Source organism: Sphaeramia orbicularis, chromosome 1 (genome assembly GCF_902148855.1).
Source record: "Sphaeramia orbicularis chromosome 1, fSphaOr1.1, whole genome shotgun sequence".
Classification (NCBI taxonomy): Eukaryota; Metazoa; Chordata; class Actinopteri; order Kurtiformes; family Apogonidae; genus Sphaeramia; species Sphaeramia orbicularis.
The window spans coordinates 23970614-23990634 of NC_043957.1; the positions used below are offsets into that span (position 1 = coordinate 23970614).

At 38.7% G+C, this 20021-nt stretch overlaps 2 protein-coding genes and 1 long non-coding RNA gene across 7 annotated transcripts in view; 1 reads left to right on the plus strand and 2 right to left on the minus strand.

Moving 5' to 3' along the window:
- LOC115417016 (UTP--glucose-1-phosphate uridylyltransferase) lies at positions 1–15628 on the minus strand. Of its 3 annotated transcripts, XM_030130946.1 has the most exons (11): positions 14835–14849; positions 14684–14733; positions 12707–12822; positions 11750–11857; positions 7410–7595; positions 6601–6734; positions 6095–6392; positions 4389–4586; positions 2865–3107; positions 1983–2087; positions 1–413 (listed from the first exon to the last, which is right to left on the minus strand). In XM_030130946.1, exons 2-11 carry the CDS (start codon positions 14700–14702, stop codon positions 306–308), a joined length of 1515 nt encoding a protein of 504 aa, XP_029986806.1. In that variant the 5' UTR covers positions 14703–14733; positions 14835–14849; the 3' UTR covers positions 1–305. The 3 variants fall into 3 exon arrangements, with proteins under 3 accessions (XP_029986806.1, XP_029986813.1, XP_029986802.1); XM_030130953.1 differs by lacking the exons at positions 14684–14733; positions 14835–14849 and adding an exon at positions 15420–15628; XM_030130942.1 differs by having other exon boundaries at positions 14684–14893.
- The window catches only part of LOC115417323 (uncharacterized), a 19045-nt gene continuing 309 nt past the window's right edge, over positions 1286–20021 (plus strand). Inside the window, exons 1-2 of the long non-coding RNA XR_003935126.1 lie at positions 1286–1349; positions 16513–16522. This is a non-coding gene — a long non-coding RNA (uncharacterized LOC115417323). The remainder of the gene's footprint in view (positions 1350–16512; positions 16523–20021) is intronic.
- Positions 19032–20021, minus strand: part of LOC115415582 (uncharacterized) — a 25382-nt gene continuing 24392 nt past the window's right edge. For all 3 annotated transcript variants that reach the window (XM_030129313.1, XM_030129366.1, XM_030129236.1), the window contains 2 exons: positions 19337–19420; positions 19032–19232 (listed from right to left, as the gene is read on the minus strand). In XM_030129313.1, coding sequence (XP_029985173.1) covers positions 19166–19232; positions 19337–19420 — 151 coding nt within the window. In that variant the 3' untranslated portion in view covers positions 19032–19165. The remainder of the gene's footprint in view (positions 19233–19336; positions 19421–20021) is intronic.

A 20021-nucleotide genomic window follows, 5' to 3' on the forward strand; every position in this document is an offset into this window, starting at 1 on the left:
TTTTACCCATACTGCACTTCTTTTATTGACATCAGCAAAGACGACTGCAGTTTATTTGCAGTAACTGAGTTTCCTCCTGAAAACGTTCATTTGCATCATGAAATGAGTGACAGTGTGGTACAGCAGGAAGAAGATGGACAATGACCTCTGACCCTTTAAAACTTAAGGTACATGTGAATGTGACCCAATCAAACATTCTGTGTCTGTAACAGCCCTGCCGTTCATCAGCGGAGAGGGAAAAGACAAGCCTCTTCCACAGTGCAAATGGCTTTGGTTTGGGGTTCTTTGTTTCTTCCCAGAATGCCTCAGTGGTCGAGGATCCGAAGGTTTCCTGAAACTATTTTGTTCTCCAGCATCGCTCCGGCAGGAATATCGATCCGGTCGCCGTGATTGGCTATGATGATGACGGTTCCCTTCAGAAAGAACACATTAAAGGGTGGTTATGGGAGACATTCAGGAGGTTGGACTCATTGCAGACAGTAGGTCTACATGCACAGGTCTGGGTTTGTTTGGGTTTTTTTTTTTTAAACACTGGATGTTGTCTAATCATAATCCCCTGTAAATAATTTAGAACCAAAACATTTGAGCATTTTATCCACTGGGGCACAAAAAAAGTTATATTTATATAGTGTCTTTTTCTACTGCCCTGTTGTGTTTGACACTCATCATGTCCTTTCACGTTAAGTGTTTACATGGTTATTATTGTTTGTTTTTTTATTTAACCTTTATTTAACCAGGTTTGTCCCACTGAGATGGGGGATCTCTTTTTCAAGGGAAACCTAGCCAAGACGGCAGCAATACAGTCACATCATCACAGTTTTACAATAATAACAGCATTTGCAAACAGAAAAAAAACATACAATCTGTCGAAACATTTATAGACCAACAGTGTTGATTCCAGAGCTTAAACAGTCTCTTTAAAATCAGTCAAAGGAATCTTAAAGAGAGCGTTAAATCAATGTATTTATCAATATTTCCCTATATCAATATGCTAACCCTAACCCACATACTGTTTTTCTATATTGACAAATGGATTATCAGATGTTTACACCACTGCTCAGGCCAGTCAGAATACTGGGAACAGAAACTGCTGTGCGGCATTAACCCTGTAAAATCTGACCCATTAAAAACTAGCCATAAAATTCAAATTTTTTGGAACTGAAATGTGTATTAGCTCTTTTAACATGATCCAAACAAAAAAATGTTGCCGTATCATTTTGTTTATGATATTTTTTTGTATCACATTCGATATATGGGTGTTTTTGGCAACTTTTTGCTCACAGCTACGTTAACTTTAGATACAAACATAAATGTTACCAGTGACATTTTGAAAATATAGAACATTTCAGGTAGTTTTTTTTACATGAAACTTTTCACAGTGTTTTTATTTTCCTTGAATGACAACATAATTTAATTTTTTTGCTAACTTGAAAAATACAAATGCTCTTCTTAGTGTAACTTTTTGAAAATTACCAAAGACTTTCCATCAAAATGTGTGTTGGATGATTTAACGATGTCAGCCATATTGAAGAGGGGAAAAACAAAATAAAACCAAATAAAAACGCTTGTCCATTGGCTGCAGTGGGGTAATAATCCAGCAGGGGGGCAGAAAACACATATTGGGTCATATACAGCAGGTTATTAAGGAAAGTATTGATCTTGTTGATAAGATAGAGGTCTCAGAACCTGGCGAAGCAAATATGATACAAATGGTTTTATAGGGTTAAAACTGCCAGATCCAAAGGTTAAAAAACAGGTTTGGTTTGATTTGGAAGATGCATCCTTCTCTCCTGTTTGTCCAAATCGAAACACTAGATATAAATATGGAAGAACCTGACACCATTTAACAATGAAACACAATCATAGAATTCTTGCCCAGTGACACATAAAAGAACTATGGCCAGTTTGACCGTTTTTTCCCACTAGGGTATATCACATGTTCATGTAGCAGGTTCACATCAGAGTGTGGAAACAGCGCTTACCTTCAGAGACACGCTCTTTCCAAAGGTGACGTCTCCGGACACAGTGAGGTGGTCGAGTTCCAGCATGTCTGGTATGTTCTCAAACCTGGTCAGATACTCCTGAACCTGCAACACAAACAGAAAAGGTGTAAAAGTTCTGGAAAACAATCACTCCCTCTTCATTTCTGCATGTTCATCATCAACTTTAACATATTTTAGATTGCAGTCGCTTCCCAGTTTAATGTTCTTTTCAATACAATGACCACCTCTTTTGGTCATTGGATAGTTTGGGCTTTTGGATCAATTCCTGCAAAATACACAAGGTTACTGTCAGCAAACCAGCAAAAGAATAAAAACAAATGGAAAATGAAAGAAGTTGGATGTTTTATGTATGTTTTAGTTTACTCCCATAAGTAGAGTGAAAGCACAAAAAAATACATGAACCTTGTGTGACAACATCTAACCAATCAGGTGGCTTATTTAAGATTTACCTTATTAATCTGATTAATCTTATTCATGCACAATTTGGCTACTAAATAACATTTGTTTTTCTTGTCTTCAGATGCTAAAGCTCTCTTAAATCAGCTAAAAAAAAAATAAAAAATTCAACATTTTTCTGTTCTAAATTTTCAGGTCCAAGGACACAATGCCACAGTGGTCATGAACCTATTTCCACTCTGCGCTTTAATGTTTTTTATGCACCTTCATCCTACTGAAAATATAATTTCACTTTCCGCATTACTGTTTGTTTATCCCAATTTTTTACAGTTTTTTTTTATACTTCCAATTTCCCTCCATGGGATCAAGCATGTATGTCTGTATGTGTGTCTTATAAAATGACAGGCACAGATCAACCATAACTCTTAATCGTCCAAACACATGGGGGGTCCATCGGTCGCTGACCTTGGTGAAGGAGCTGCCCAGCTTAACGTGCGGCGTTGTGCGGAACTCTCTCTTCTGGCTCATGGTGAGCGAGCCGGCGTCCAGGCTGTACAGGTTGGACATGACCAGCAGCAGGTCCGACGTCGTCTTCACGGGCAGGAAGCGGCTGCGGGGAACGTTCACCCCCATTGCATTGTCAAAGCTCTTGATGGCGGCGCCCACGGCTGTCTCCAGCTGGATGACGTTCAGACCGCCGTCCAACGTCTGCAGATGAAACAAAATAACTGTCTCAGATATAATACATTTTTATGGTGTCATGGCAAACTGTAAGGAAAACAGGTAGAAAATGTGTTTTTTGTTAAATGAATACTTTAATTGAAACTGAACCCTTTAGGCACTGGAGTTTTTTTGTTTTTAAATATTCAATTTTGATAAAGATTTCAAAAAGCTGTGTCATTCAGTTATGTTGCTTGTTGCAATACTGCGACTTTGGCGTTTAAAGGGTTAAAGCAAGTCTGTTTTACAACAGTATGGGTAAAAGATTCTTTCAGCATAGCTACAATAAACAAAAAAACCCTGCAAACCTTCAGTTTTAAAAAAACAAGTTGAGGGGAAAAACAGAAGAAAAAGGAAATTATGACGAAGAAAGAGAGGACATTTGTTCACACATGTAGCATTTTCTGTCTGGGGATTTTTTAAAATCATTTAGATCAGCACATCATGTACACAGAATGACAATCACCATTTTATTTTACCACTGTAACCTTATTTCAGACTTGCATTTCTTTGAGACAGTTGTTTCATTGAGTCAGTTTTATTTTTGACCACAGTTTTAAACTTTATTAAGCTGTATTTTAACTTTCATGAAAAGACGCCTTAGAATTAAAATGTGTTTTGAGTTTTATATAAACGGGTATAAAACAAAAACTGTAGCGATATGAGCTCACTATGGGACACTGAGCAGTTTCTGTTGTGCAGTGTTTACTGTTTATACAGTGTGCAATGTTTGTTTGCTGTTGTTACTTTAGTTTTTTTATTGCTTATGAATTATTATCATCAACTTGGTTTTTAGTAATCATTATTATTACTATAGTCATTACTATTGATATTACAACTTTCTGTCCGTATTTTGAATTTCCCCTTGGGGATTAATAAAAATCAATCTATCTATCTATCTATCTATCTATCTATCTATCTATCTATCTATCTATCTATCTATCTATCTGTCTGTCTGTCTGTCTGTCTGTCTGTCTGTCTGTCTGTCTGTCTGTCTGTCTGTCACTTTCATTATTATTATTATTATTATTAGAATTATTTTTTGCTACTCATGATATAATCATTCGTTATTACTACTTTTATTATTTGTTACTACTAGTATTTCTTATGTGTAATTGCTAGTTTTCACTGTTTTAATAGTTATTATAGTTATATCTGAACAGAGCTGTGCTGTTACTAGAACCTTAATTTCCCAGAGGGCTCTGCCCAAGGGATCAGTAAAGTTCTAACGTAATTTAATCTAATCTCCTGTACATGTGCATGCGTTACCTTGGGGTTGACGATGATCTCCAAGTCCATGGAGTTCTTCTCGTGCAGCCTCTTGATGGCGGGCAGGGAGATCCACAAGTTGTTGGTGTTGAAGATCTTGAACTTGGTGACAGACTTGAACTCGTCAACATGGGCCTTCGGAACCTGAGCGATCTCCAGCAGCCTCAGGTGGTCCTCGTACTGGATCAGAGTACCACCCTGCAGACCGGACACAAGGAGTACAGAGGAGATGAAGACGAAGGCGGCGACAAAAAACCAGGACTGAAGTTCCACGCTAACTGACATTTGAAGTATTTCTGTTTCTCATTCACTCTGCAAAGGGACGCTAGACCTGCTGGTTTCCGAGCAGAGACGAGAAAAATGGTGGCTTTGTAGCAGTTTTGTTAAATCAGATTTTACTGGATAACATTTTACATTTGGCACTCGTAAATATGAGCACATTTCTCAGATGTTAGTGTTGCTCCATTGGCAGCCTGTCCATTTTAGCATCCATTTTAAATACTTTTATTTGTTTTTAAATCCCTCCATGGTCTTGCACTGCCCTACCTCTCTGAGCTCCTTCACACATACACACCCAGTCGCTCTGTCAGATCAGCTGATCGGCTGCTTTTGATGGTGCCCCGAACAACGTGCAAGCTCCGAGGAGATGGGGCCTTTGCTGCTGCTGGTCCCAGACGGTGGAACAACCTGCCTCTGTATCAGACAGGCCTCCTCCTTGTCTGTTTTTAAATCTCTTCTTAAAACCCTCCTTTTTTCCTTGGCCTTTTAACACTCGTGCAATGTTGACATTTTGGTTCTGTTTTTATATTTTAACTTGTTTTATTTATCTATTTTTATTTGATTTAAATTTTTTATATGCTGTTATTAATTTTTTTGTGTTTTTAGTCTTCTGTACAGCACTTTGGTCCACTGTGGTTGTTTTAAAGTGCTTTATAAAGAAAGTTGGATTGGAATATTTTAGCAGATGTGATTTTATTGTCTCAATTTTCTCACGATATCACATTCATAATAATTGTTCTCACAAGAGTCACAATTCTAATTTAGAGAATACGAGTGATTACATTTCATTATCCACACAACACTATTATAGAGTAGTGGAAAAAAGTTTATCTTCACCCCATCATGAATTTATGATATACTGCCTTAAGAATCACTCTTAGGTCACTGAACTATGCAGAGTATTGTTACATTCTCCAAACCCTCATGTTCCCTTCTGCACATGCTCAGTTCCATCACGGTTAAAATTGGATGTATCAGCAAAATAATGAAACACATCCAGGACATGACATGTTGAAACTGTCAAAAATTTAGTTTGGATAATTTTTCTTGTTTAATGATAAACCAAAAAATCATTTCCATTGTTTGTGTCTGTCCGATGCAGCCACACCTTTAGAAACAAAAAGATTTTCCTGCAAATATTTCATGATAATATTTGAGATTGTGTAAAATCGTAAGGGTGTGTGAAAAATTTTTTCCACAACTGTAATTGGAATTTTGATTTCATGTGAAGTTTTTATTTCCTTATAATAATGGTGAATTAATCTGATGAACGTCTACAGATTATGTGGTTTAGCTAGGATTCAGAATTCATGGTGGATGTTGTTCGGTCCACTTGTTGACAACAAAAACACCAGATGAATCCTTTAAAAGCCAAAATCCACAGATAAATACGAACATCCTGTATGTATTAAGTTCCTGTTTGTTACCTTGACGTCGGCCCTGGTCTTGTCGGTGACCTCCATGATGAACTCGCAGCGTTTGTCAGCCGGCTGACTCATCAGGTGGTGGAGGATGAACAGGTCGACGGTGGCGCCCAGATTGTCGATATTAGACACAAAGATGTACTCCTTCCCTTCTGCGATCAGCTTGTCCAGCAGGCCTGAGTTTTGGAAGCTGGCGTAGATGTCTCCGTGACCCGGAGGGTACCAGGCCTCGCCATTCTCTCCGCTCATCCCCATGTTCTTTGCTATCGGCAGCAATGATTCCTTATTGATCCTTGGGTACCTGCAAGGAGGAAATGCAGACACTGAGGTGAACAAAAGGCAACAACAACAAAAAAAAAAACAAACAAAAGACTGCCGCATCCAATTCAGCACTTTTTAGAGAAATTTGAATGTTTGCTATTTATCTATTAAAAGCTCCACATACAAAATAAAAAGAGACCAAATCTTTTAAACATACCGTCCGTTCACATGTTTTATTTGTGTGTTACCTGCTCTGGTTGAAGGTGTGGATGTTGACACGGTGGTGTTTGTATTTCTGCAGGATCTTCTTTGTGTCTTCGTCTGTGTTGAAGGAGTTCATGAGGACGAGCGGCACATCAGCATTAAACGTTTTGTTCAGATGCTGAGAAACAACAAAAAATTATGAGGAACATATTTAAGCCATAGTGAATAAAATGCATCTAGTTCAACTAATTTGCCACCCAACAATGTAAAAAAACAATAGGACCATAGGATAACAAGTTCAGTTTGTGAGGTTGACAGGTTCTGTTCTATGTTAGAGTCCTGTGGTGTTGATGCAGGAGATCAATCCCCCAACAGAAGTGGGTGGTACTTTCACTGGAGGAGAACTCAACTAATTAAAGCAAAGTCCATATAGGACTTCCTATCAGTGCATAATGGTAACTATATTGATATCTCTAACCATTTCCATGCTATAAACCATCAAAATATGAACCATTATAAGTAAGGGCAAATTTTTAATATTTCAACAATTTGTAAAAAAAAAAAATTAAAAATCAAGATTTCTCAAAACTGTGAACAAACTTTGTAGACATTGTCCCAAAGAAGCTACATACAGAAGCTGAAATGAATCTGACGAGTTGTTTCATCAGAGAAGATGTTTGAAGAAATTGCTAATGAAGACGACGCAGACGCTTTCACAATAGTTCGTGGCCTTTCGTCCGGTGACAGTGAGCTAACAAACTGCCTTCACTTTTACAGTTTTTGTTTTGTACATGGGTTTATACAGACTTTGATTCAACCATTGTGTGTTTTATTTGTTGATCTGTGTTTTCACCTCTATCTGCTGGACGGTCAGGTCCAGGAAGGTGTTCTCATTGCGGACGCTGATCAGACTCTTGGGGCCTTTGCAGCCCATACTGGTTCCCAGACCACCATTCAGTTTGACCACAGCGAGCTTATTGAGGCTGGTGGCGATGTTTTCAGGAAGACCTTTAGCCTTGATCTTCTCATAGGGCTGAATCTGAGAGAGACAAAATGACTCAGGTCAGGAAAAAAAAGGATCTGCAGTTTGTTTGACAGGTCTCATTTGCCCAGGAAATTGTTCTAATAGGTAGTTTTCTAGGTTCAACTGGAGCAAAACTAGTCCAGTTGAACGTAGAAAAACTACTAAGACAGAAGTTTGACAGGTAACACTTTTGCATACAGGGAATAAATAAAAGAGTAAAGAGAAACAAGAACAAGCACATATTTCACAAATATTGCTCATAGAGAAGCTGAAATCGATATGGTTCTTCCACTAGGGGTCCCCTATGTTGGTTATCAAAGGATGAAAAATCCAACCAAATCTGTCCTAGTTATCACGTTCACACAAAGGATATCCGGTGGTGGCGGATCAGGTGTCCAACCATCATCAGCTCTGAATACAGGGAGTTAAAAAAAACGAGCATGCATTTCACAAATATTAGGGAAGAAATAATTGACTATTTTCTTGTTTATAATTTTTCAGTTCAGTACAGTTGTTAATTCAGTTGTACTCAGTTTGATCCCTAAAATGTCTTTTTGCTGCCGTCTAGTGGCAAAAAAAATTGTGCAACACTATAGGGACATCCAAATCACACAATAAAATATGGAGAAAAAAAAGTGTTAAACAATGTGCTTCTTTTTAAGATGAGAGGAGGGTGGAAGGTAGCTGTTTCCGTTGCTGGTGACTCTTAACAGATCTAACAGGTTTTCTAAAACGTGGCATTGGTCCTTTAAATTACTTCACTACTACAGAATGAAGACGAACATTAAGCCACTGTAACATGATCTGAGCACAGAGAACTCTCCGGTTGAAGACTGAGCTATTTATCAGCACGGTGACATTTTACACACACACTGCCTGAACCCTCAAACAGCGCTGTGAAGGCGAGGAACGTCCAAAACGTCCCCTCAGACACACACTATAAATACTTGGGCACGGTGAAGGTTAGGTCTAAGAATAGTCTGACCGCTGCAGCATTTCAAAGTCTGGTTCGGGGCAGAAGCACGCGGGGGGGGGGATTTGTCAGGCAGACTGTGACATTTCACATCACAACATAACTGATCATAAGACCATAACCCCGTCCTGATCCTGTCTATCCAACCTGCTGACGATAATGAGCCAAAGTCGACATCACCGTCATGAAGTATGAAGAATCTGGAGCTCCACACAGTCATTATGCAACTAGGCCTGACAGTCTGGTGACATAATACAATGGCTAAGATTACAATATATTGTGATGCTGTAAAAACAGCATTATATAGCACTTTTGTAAATCTATTATTTGGAAAACTCTTAGTATAAAGGGGGCAGCCATGGCCGAGAAGGCTGGGGAGTTGGCTTGTGACCAAAGGGTTGCCGGTCGATTTCCAGAAATGGCAAAATAAATAAATAAATCAACTTAACCCTCCATTCGCTCCCTGGGGACTTGATATGGCAAGCCCAGGGCTCCTAGTGTGTGGTGTCTGTATGTTCTACAGATGGGTTAAAAGCAGTCTGCTCTAACAGTCTGGCACTGACTTTCAGACATCAGTGAAAAGTGAACTGATTTATAATTACATTATCATTAAACAAAATGGATTTAAAGTGCACTGCTTATCCCACTGTGTGATATAACTGCTCTGTAGTGCAGTGGTGTAGTCCAGGGTATACGGCAGTAAAGGATGCATACCTACTTATTTTTCAGTCAGCATTGCGTATACCCACTTCTAAATCTTGATGTGCATCAAATTGCTCATTTTTTCCTCCTAGGCCAGTGAAGTCATGACCCGCCCTACTCTGCCTCTAATTAGCTAATACTCAGTGCCTTCACTGATTAGATTGGTTAACTTTAAGCATGAGAACTGATAAGCCAATCAGAGGGAGAGTAGGGCGGGTCATGCTGAGGAAAATATTGCTAACTAACCCTGTCCATCTCTGGAACCTGATTGGACATCTCAGGTGCCAGTGCCACCCTACTTGATTGACAGGTCCCTGCATGTCTCATTGAAAGATGTGTGATTATTGGAAATGCAAAGGAGAAAGGCAGAATAAACATATTTCAAGTGAGTGACACATAGCGAGACAACCTACTTTCATGGAATACATAATTCTGAGGTAAGTTTTAAGGGGGTTTCAGAATGAGTCACTGTTTTTAACTACTGGTCATATGACTGCACATCTAGAGGAGAAGAGATTTTATCGCCAATAGTTCAACTATGTGAGTAGGCTAACATTATGAAAGGCTAACGTTATCCTATGTTTGCCTCATGTTGAACACATTTACATTCATGCAGCTGCTTGTGTGACTAGTAATACCTACAAACAGCTCCTGATCAAGTCATGATAATTTTACAATAGTGAGCAAATACTACTGACAGATTTTTGGGTAAACTAAACATAGTAGTCTTACATGTCACTGTTCCTAAAACAGGGCGTTTTTTCTGGACTACTAAAAAAAAAAAAAAAAAATTGAGAATATACCCACTTCCCCAGGGACCACTACACCACTGCTGTAGTGTAATGATGCCGTTTACTGTACCATCTTGGCTTTGCTCAGTTCCTCATACATTACATTCAAAAAAACGAATGGGACTGATGGGCCTTTGGTAGCATAATGTCCACAGCTGTCAAAGGCATTATAAGCCCTACAGTGGCACATTTCACCATAGATGTGTAATTGAACATAAACTCATAAACATAAAACTCAACTAAATAAGCCTTAGTATAGTTTATAATGCTTAGTATAGTTTGAATCTCCCAATGTGTGACTGTAAATAACTAAAACAACACCAAAGCAGCAGCAGATATGTTGTACTAATGCAGCGTTGTGTGTTTTTATTTTATCAACTTCTATTCAACAGGCTATAATTTTTTCACACCAAGAGAAACATGAATAAATGATATAAAATAATAGAGTTTAAAGCCATCAATAAATAAGTCTCATTTATTAACTTAAAATTCAATATAATCGGAGAATTGGATGTAGATCACACACACGTTTTTTGGAAATGTGATAAAATAATTGGGTTTTGGAAAATGGTGCGTAGAGTACTACAAGAAATAATGTGGTATGAGATTCCAATGTGCTGTGATGGACTGTACTTGTGTTACTTATCTGATGGAAATGTAGTGGGAAATGACATATACTTGGTTAAGATACTTTTAGTGGTTTGCAAAAAAGCTATAACAAGGAACTGGGGAAGGACAGAACCACCAACACAGGACCAGTGGATCGCAGTTATCGATGGAATATATACAATGGAAAGGGTGACTCACAGACTGCAACTACAGGAAGCTCAAGTGGACAAAAAGTAGAACAAATGGACTGTTTACAGAGCTCAGAATGGTGGAAAGACTGGATAATGAAAATGTATTGAAATATGTGTAACGTACCCAAGCAATGTTGGTTTGTTCGTTTTTTGTTGTTTTGTCACATATATGTGTAGAAAATTTCAATAAAAACTTAAGTGGAAAAAAAAAAGAAATTCAATATAATCAAATTGTTAACAAAATCAGTAGAAACAAGTGAAAAAAGTAGGCGGAGCTTACTTATACCCCTGGCCCCACCGCACAACACCTTGCCCCTCCTGCTCACTGATACCCTGCCAACCCAGGGATTAATTTAGAATTTTAAATTAAAGATAATTGTAAACTGGATTAAACTAAATCACTGTCCTTTTTGGGTGTTTCAGTCAAACCAAAACAAACACTATTATTCCATCCAAGTCTTAACTTTAAATCTGATCACACTTTGCTGAATCAGGTGAATAGTCTTTAAGAAATCAGTTGGACAGAAAGATGAATAGAATTGCTGGTATTACTATTGGAATAATAACGTGGCTGGTCCTGACTCAGATTTTTGACTCATATTTCTACCTCCATAAAACAATGTGCTGCATGTAATGTCCTGTCTTGCACATGTAAGTCGGACATTTAATAAAATCTGAACAGCAAAACAAAAAACATCAATACATGAGCGTAGCACCACGCGTAAGCGGAAAATGATTATGTTACGACGCTGCTGTAGATTCATGACAGTGCAGTCAGTTAAGACTTTGCTCCACTGATGTCCAGACTCAGTTTCAACACTGACCTTGGATTAGGTCCTGAGCATTGCAACATGAAACCCTGCACTTTGGTAAACGGTGTGACCATCACCATGCGGCGCTTACCAAATCCTCAGGCGGCCGGTTGATCTTTGCCCAGTCGATCGCAGGACCTTTGACCTGGAGGAATCTGTGGAAGAGCTTCTTGAAGCCATCGAAGTCTTTTCTGGTGATCTGAAATGGAAAAGTCAGCTGTGAAAAACACTGAAACCATTTAATTTAATCTTACAGCAACTAAAATACTCCTGAACACAGAGAAATTTAACAACATGTTTATTCCAATTTTGTGTAAATAATAAAAACACAACTGACAGTGGAGAGTAATAAAAAAAGCCGATGTCGTTCCTATACCAAATAAAATAATGTCCACTGTAAGAAATTAACAATCTTTGACTTCAACAGAAAGTAGAAACTATTGAAATGAACATCCAAGCATAAATCAATCAATCAATCAATCAATAAATAAATAAATAAATAAAGCATATGTCTGAGTAAATGCATGAATAAATCAGGAAATGAACATAAAACTAAATGTGAAAAATCTCAGCAAAAGGGATATTTCCTTCCTTTTTTTAAGCTATTTTCCCTCTGAAAATCATTGCAAATGGCTGATTAGAGCCCTGTTCTGTCTATTTCTGGTAAATAATTAAATAAATAAACCTAGGTGTAAAACGAAGGCAAGCTGGTGAATGTTACATCCAAATATTTACATTAGTTTCCTTATGTATGAAGATGTCCTGCCAGCTGCTATGTTTTTCCAGTTTTGATGCTGCTGGACTATGTATTCATGTCTGCAACATATTAAACGTCCTGGTGACAGTACATGAATGTGTGCACGACCCCGAGGTTGTTCAACTTTTCTCTGACCATTAGGACAACTCCCCCTGAGCTGCGTCTGTGTGAATGTTTAATGATAACCTGAAAGGCCCTTTGTATGCAAACATGCACCATATGACATTCAGCAATAACCGTTAACCTCTCTACACATAAGCTGAGGCTACTATTATGCATCCCGTTCCCCACCTCAGCTTCGGCCTTGTTGGCGGTGGTGAGCAGCGCCTCCAGCTCGCGGTGCATGGACTCCTCATGCTGCTGACGGAGCTTCTCCTGGAACTCTGTCATGGCTCCTCTGGTCAGATCTGCAAACACAAAAACACATACAGATCCAAAACTGAGCGAGATCCATTTTTATTTGCTATTTCATCCCACAAAGACAGCACAAAATACTGCTGCAAGTTATGTTCATGGCTAAATATTTTACATTTGATCCCAAATGCACCCCTGATTTTGATTTCAGAGGTTATATTATTTATGATACATAGCAATACTGTATGGAGGGCAGCAAACTACAAAATGTTTCATCTAGCTTTAGGAAAACTGTCTTCATATAAGGAACACACCATCTTATGCATATATTCTGATAATAAATTGTGACCCTACATAAAATCAGAGTGGAGTTAAAACAATGCATTTGCATTTAGCACAAACCAACATCAAAAGCAGCATAAAATGAAGCACTGTCTGCCATGACTCAGTAATGCTTTTGAGAAATGACACAGAAACATAAAACCTAATATTGTGACACTCAGCAGAGATAGACCAGGTCATTAGAACCCACTGGACATTTTACAAACCATCAGACTGGCCAGACCTTGACCCTGACAGTGGTTGATATCATGTTTCTCAAATGAAATTTCTGACTTTGTGGCAAAATGAGATTCTCCAGAGGTAAATCCTGCAAACTAAATCACCTATGGTGTCATGCAGTGATGCATTTATTATTTTCACAGTTTATGATAAAGTCAAATATAGTTAATTCCCAAAACATACAGAATTGTATTCATCTGGGGTTATGACAGTCAATGCATTTACTGGGCACTAAATAATGCTGTAGAGCAAAGCTTGCACTTTCCAACATTTTCTTACATTGTTCCTCTTCACCTTCAACATTTTGAATTAAGAATCTTTATTTATCAGTAGACTTCACAGATGTATACATGCACCACACACCGAAATTGGTCTTCTGCATTTAACCTATCACTAAATCGTGCATGCATCACACACTGCACACTAGGAGCAGAATGGGCCCACCAGAGTAAAATAGAGCTGCAAGAATGGATAAATTACACTTTTTCATTATCACTTTAATAACTTTTTGGTCATTTCTTTGTCGGGTCGATGACAGTCTTTGAATTTCTGGATTTTGATTGATGACCATCGCCTAAACCTAAGGGAAACAATAACAGTTTTTCTCACTTTAACAAAGTGATTAATTGGCATTTAGTCTTTTAAATGACAAATTAACATAAGCTGTTGTAATGTTACAATACTCATAATCAGGAATGAAAACTACTGCAACATATCGAAGTTGACCTTGACACACCTGTCAAATCAAAGTGTTCATCTCTGTTTGACTTCAACATCTTGGGTTTCAGTACTTGCATGTACGGAAAAACGGTATTACTGGTTTTTAAGCCCTTTGGCTGCAACCAATAAGCATTTTCAATACCAGCAGGCACATTTTCCAAGTCCAAATTGTTCTAAAATGCATGACTCTAAAATAACACCTTTAAAGTTTTTCCCACAGCAAAAGCACAGAGAAGTCAATGTGATATTGTCAAGGTCAACTTTGATATGTTGCAGTAGTGAAGTAACTCTTTTTTTATAACCCGTCTCTGTTGTTCTACTATGTAAAGTGTCTGTGAGTTCCATGAAAGGTGATGGATAAATTTAAACAATTACTGGCATCACCATAGAAACTAATTTTTACTCAATAAAACTGGAAATAATGCCTATCAATAAGAGGCAAAAAAAACATCCAACTGAAATGTATAGTAATTTTTAGGTTTGCATCCAATAATATAAGTTAAAGACAACACCTTTTACATTCATTAATACTTCATCCTAAAACAATGACAAGACTTTCTTGTCCTGGCTGAAGACCAGAGAAATAAAACAGACAATCCACACAAACCATTTGTACTCAGGATAAAAACTTACCAGCAACAGTCAGTGACATTTTACCAAATTCTGCTTCTACAAACTAGGAACTAACAAAAATTAAAAGACAGAAGCAGCAGCAGGTTATGGTTGAAGATTTCACAATGAGTCCATGTGCTGAATAAAGGGATAAAATGATGCCAAAATAAACCAGCAGTGAGCAGCTGTCAGGGAACAGTCCACCTCCTCCTCTTCCTCAGCTCAGAGGAAGATCCCAGACCTGCAGCCCAGACTCTGAGCTGAACAAAAGGCCTGCCCACAGACACTCACACCAATCACACACAGAGGTGGTGTGTGTGTGTGTGACCATGGGCTGGGATCTGACCTGCCATTATTTTCACCTGAAAATGCAGCCCTTTTTTACATGGTGTGGTGTCAGCTGCATTTTGGTGTTGTTTTGAGCATGAATTAAGCATTTTATATAGCTGTTTATTATTTGGCTTGTACAGCTGTTTATAAAAGTAATATTACTTAATGCAACTTGACAGTATAAGACTTATTTGGTGGTTAAATTCAATTATAAATCCACCTTTAGGTACATTTTTACGGATTTCATTATGTTCTAAAGTAAATTGGCTTTGGTGTTTCTCTGGCAGATACACACACACAAACACACACACATTTCTGAAGCAGATTCGTGCCATGCCACTGGAGTTTAATGCATAAAAGCTGTAAACAACACTTATTCGGACAAACTTTTCGAGCACAATCAGCCGCAGGCGGTGCCTCTACCCACCTGTCCGAGTACCGAGATACTCAGAAACACACCCGAGGACAACACAGATTACCTCAGACCGGGACCAGCTACAGCCCACACCCGAAATACCCACGATTACAGCGCAAATGTCGACTTAAATACCCGCTGACAATCGCTGCGGTCTCATCTTACCGCCTCTACGCTGCATGCAGCTGACTGTCACACACTAACATGCTACTACCTGCACAGACGGCGTCCCGCCTCTCTGACGTCATGACGTATGGACAGAATGACAGAAACAGCGCGGCGATTGGTACAGAGAGCCCGTCAATCATTAGCTTAATCAACGTGTCCCGCCTCCACAGGAATTCCATCCTCACCTGTAGGTAACATCCAGTACAACTCTACTGAAATTATCTCTTTGGTCTGGATTTTGTAATAATGGGGCATGTGTTTGATGTGCACATTTGTAAATACATGTGGTAGTTCAAGGCGTGTTTACATTCATGGTGCAGGGCAATGTGAGTGAAGAGGACAGTAATGAGAATCTAAATACAGAAAAGATTTACTATAACCTTGGTGAAAATGGGGGACAAAAATGTCATGCTTTAATATTGTAAGGACAATGTGGTTTTATGTTTATGTCTGTTCAGAGCCTGATGAAGTCAATCCAAACAATAATATTAAGCTGATACTAAATAAATAAATAATCAGTAATACAGTACAAGTTGGATCACTTACAAAACTTCATGTCAAAGTTTAAATAGTCTTTCCTAAAAGGAGTGTGGAAATGCAGATAGAACAGCTGGGGAAAAAACTCCAATTGTAACATGAATAATAAGCTGTAGACAGTTTGGCTGAGCCCTACATTTTTCTTTTGTATTTTTTTTTTTCCACCGTGTCCACTAAAGTGCTTTAAAATGTCTCAGTTTTTTAGGGGTTTTATTTTTTGCAGCATTTAGGCATTCTATATTACTTGTTACAAATAATGTAAAGTCATAAACCCAGTTCTATTCTGAGAGGACACCTGTTTCCCAGATGATGAAGTTATTTATTTAAAATGCTGTGTAATATCTAATATTTCAAGTGAAAATATTGTGTTGTGATATGAAAGGTGATGGTTAATATTTAGGGGGTATTTTGTTGAGTATCTGCGACACATATTACATATTTGGTTTTTTTTTAAAGCACGGAAGTGATATAAATATGTAAATCTTTAATCGAGGGTTTCTGTTAAAAAAACTATTTTTTTAGGATCCCACTGGAATAGGTGGTTCAAGCTTATTATTTCTATTTTTCTAGAATTGTGCCCTCATTTGGACAAAAATCAAACGTACGAAAGAGGATTAGGGCCACTGGGGAAAAAAAAGGTCCCATTTTAAAAATTATTACTCTGAGAAAAAAGTCAGAATTCTGAGATTAAAGTCAGAATTCTGGCTTTTTTCTCAGAACTCTTAATTTTTTTTCTTCTGACATTCAGGAAGAGTGTCACTTAGTATTTGTATTATTAGTTATTTCATTGATTAATCAAATAGTTTGGGTAATTTTGTTGTTAATAAAAACTGCACACATCCAGTGTCGTCTCTGAAAATGTACGTCTATATTTCTATCTCTTTGTGGAAGACTTCAAATACTTTGGCTGTTATTACCTCCGCCAAGGAGGTTATGTTTTTGCCAGGGTTTGTTTGTTTGTTTGTCTGTCTGTCTGTTTGTTTGTTTGTCTGTCCGTTAGTGTGCAACATAACTCAAAAAGTTATGGACAGATTTGGATGAAATTTTCAGGGTTTGTTGGAAATGGGATAAGGAAGAAATTATTACATTTTGGTGGTGATCGGGGGTGGGGGGGCCCACGGGGGGGGCCACTGATCAGCCTTGGCGGAGGTCTGCGCTCTCCGAGTGCTTCTAGTTGTCAATGGAACTGCTTTTATTAGTGTACTTCATGAGGTTGTCCACCTGAGGGCGCATTTCCACTTGCACTGTGAAAAGCCAAGCACACATTCTGTGTAAGTGGTAAATCTGAGGGAAGTGTCCTGTCCTGTCTGACATGTATTTATTGGTGGTGGTGAGAGGGTTGTACCAGGATGAAATGTTGAAGGTGAAAATGGATTCCATGAGATATTTGTAAAGTTAAAGTGAAAATACTACATTTGGACAGTCCTGACTTCCTTCAGTAGGTGAAGGCGTTGTGCCTGTTTGTGCAGAGTTGGTGTGTTGTATGGAGAACAGGGAGGTGTCAGTCTGTAGCCTGATGTTTGACAGACTGAACCTGCTCCAGCAGCTGCCCCTGGATACTGAGTGTCTGGAACTGTGGTGACTGAGTTTTATCTCTGCCCCCACAACATAGCTCTATAGTTTTAGAGATATTCAACTCCAGGAAGTTATCACCAAATGTTTGGAGTAGGCTGTTGACTGCCTGCTGGTACTGGGACAGGGCATGGGTGTCAGTGAGGTGAGTCACCAGTACTGTGTCATCTGCATATGTACTAAAGGAGATGATGTTGGTGTAAACAGAGAAGATAATGGGCACTAAAACATAACCCTGTGGATTCAAAACCACTTAAACATACCTGCTGTCATGTGTCTTGTGAAAAGCTCCTTTTCCATAAAATCAGTGTGGGGTGGACCTGAAAGTTAGTGAGGTGGTGGAACAAGGTATCTATGTGTACTGTGTCCTAAGCCCAAGAGAAGTCCATGTGGAAAATCCTAGTGTGTGGTTGTGTGAGTCCAGCTGTTTGGTGACTGTCTAAACATGTGTGACTTCTGTCCTCTACATCACATTTTGCCCTGTAGGCTAACTGAAATGGATTCCCTTTGTGTGACAGTATGTTTGGCAGGTGGACATAGACCACTCCATGCACTCATATAGGGCAGATGTTAGGGCCAGTGGCCTGTAGTCCTCCAGGTCCTTCACAGTAGACTTTTGGGGGATTGAGATTATGGTGGGTTCACATGGTGTTCATCAAAAGGAAGGGTGTAAAAGGGGGCACTAGGAGGTAGATGGGTCCACATGGTTGGTGTGTTGTGGCCGTTGAACCGGGTAAAGAAACTGTTTAGCTGCTCTGAAAATGAGGCAGGATCTGGGTCGACGCCCACTGCATGTTTGGGGGCCCTGCCCATCATGATGTTCAGACCCTGCCACACTTCCCCCAACTTTCAGCTCCTTGCAACTGTTGAGTATTATGAAGTTTTGGGGATAACAAAATGTCTGTTACAATTCACACTGACATTTATGAGGATGAGATCCCTGACATCATTGACTGTTTTCTTAAAATATTCCCATGTACCTCTGTCGATTCTAGAAGAAATATATTTAACTGTTTCTTCACAAGAACAATGAGACAGGTGAATATTATTATTACTAACTAGCAGCATTGTATCTGTGGTGCCATTGTACGATAGCATGAGAGGCTAAAATCGGCCAGAATACCTCACAACATTTGAATACAGACATAAAATTGTGCATAGTAGATAGTCAGGTAATGTTTCTATTCATTTGGTGAGTTTGGCGGCAATCGGGCCTGTGAAGGCTGAGGAAAACCCGTACAAACGCCCTCCTGTGCTGCAACATCAGTCGAGTGGACATCGATGGGACACCGGGCGGACGGACACAGAACACACATTAAATAGTAGGATTATATTACTCATATTACTAATATGAGCATCGTAAAGGAGATATCTGCACAGATGAATCATGTCCAGATGATTTTTTTTAATCATGTAAAAAACAATGATGGTCATGTGCTCATTATAAATAAATTGTCTGGGATCAACCCATCACTGCTGCTTCACCACATTTCAAACCGCTTGTCTTCATTAAATGGAGTTCTGTCCACAATGTTGTTACTGAAGAGTCTATAAAATACAAAGCAGAGAGGATGAGTCATTATAATACATGTGACTCAAACAGATTAACAGTGAAAATCACTGGAATGCTGCAGAGATGAAGACATGCTCACCGCACAGTTTGAGTAGAAGTGTTGACGGAGCAGAGCTGGAGAAACACGTCAGTGGAAGCATCAGTGATCTGATTGTGACTCAGACTAGAACAGACACACAGGAACATGAATGTTTAGGACACTATGGCTCATTGTCAGCCCCCCCTCAGCCCTTCACCTCTGTAAAAGAACCAATCTGTGTTCACAGTTAAAGATCTGCTCTGAACAACAGGACTTGAATTCAAATACATACCTCAGAATTCTACATTATTCTATGGTTTTATGGTTAAATATAAATTATTAGAAGCTTCGGTCTTAGAAGAAAATACAGTGGTAAGAAAAATTATGTGAACCCTTTGACATTTTCTGCATGAATTGGCCATTAAATGTGATCTGTATTCAAGTCACCAGTGTGGATAAAAGGAATGTGCTTAACCTAGTACCACACAAACAATTCTAATATTTCATGTCTTTACTGATCGCAGCTAAACACTCAAAGTGCTGCTGAACAAAAGTGAACCCTCGAATTTAATAACTAGTTTAACCTCCTTTGGCGGCGATAACCTCAGATAAGTATTTTTAAAAGCATTCTTCCTCTTAGAACTGCATCAGTTCAGCCATATTTTTCAGATTTCAAACGGCTCTATTGGATTTAGGTCTGGGCTCTGACTGGGCTGTTCCAAAAGGTGATTTTTCTTTTTCTGAA

Coding starts and splice junctions, on each gene's coding strand:
- LOC115417016 (XM_030130942.1), bottom strand. Junction 6,393..6,600: donor CACACCTTCAACCAGAGCAG/GTAACACACAAA, acceptor TCCTCCTTGCAG/GTACCCAAGGATCAATAAGG. Junction 4,587..6,094: donor AGACCAGGGCCGACGTCAAG/GTAACAAACAGG, acceptor TCCGGTCTGCAG/GGTGGTACTCTGATCCAGTA.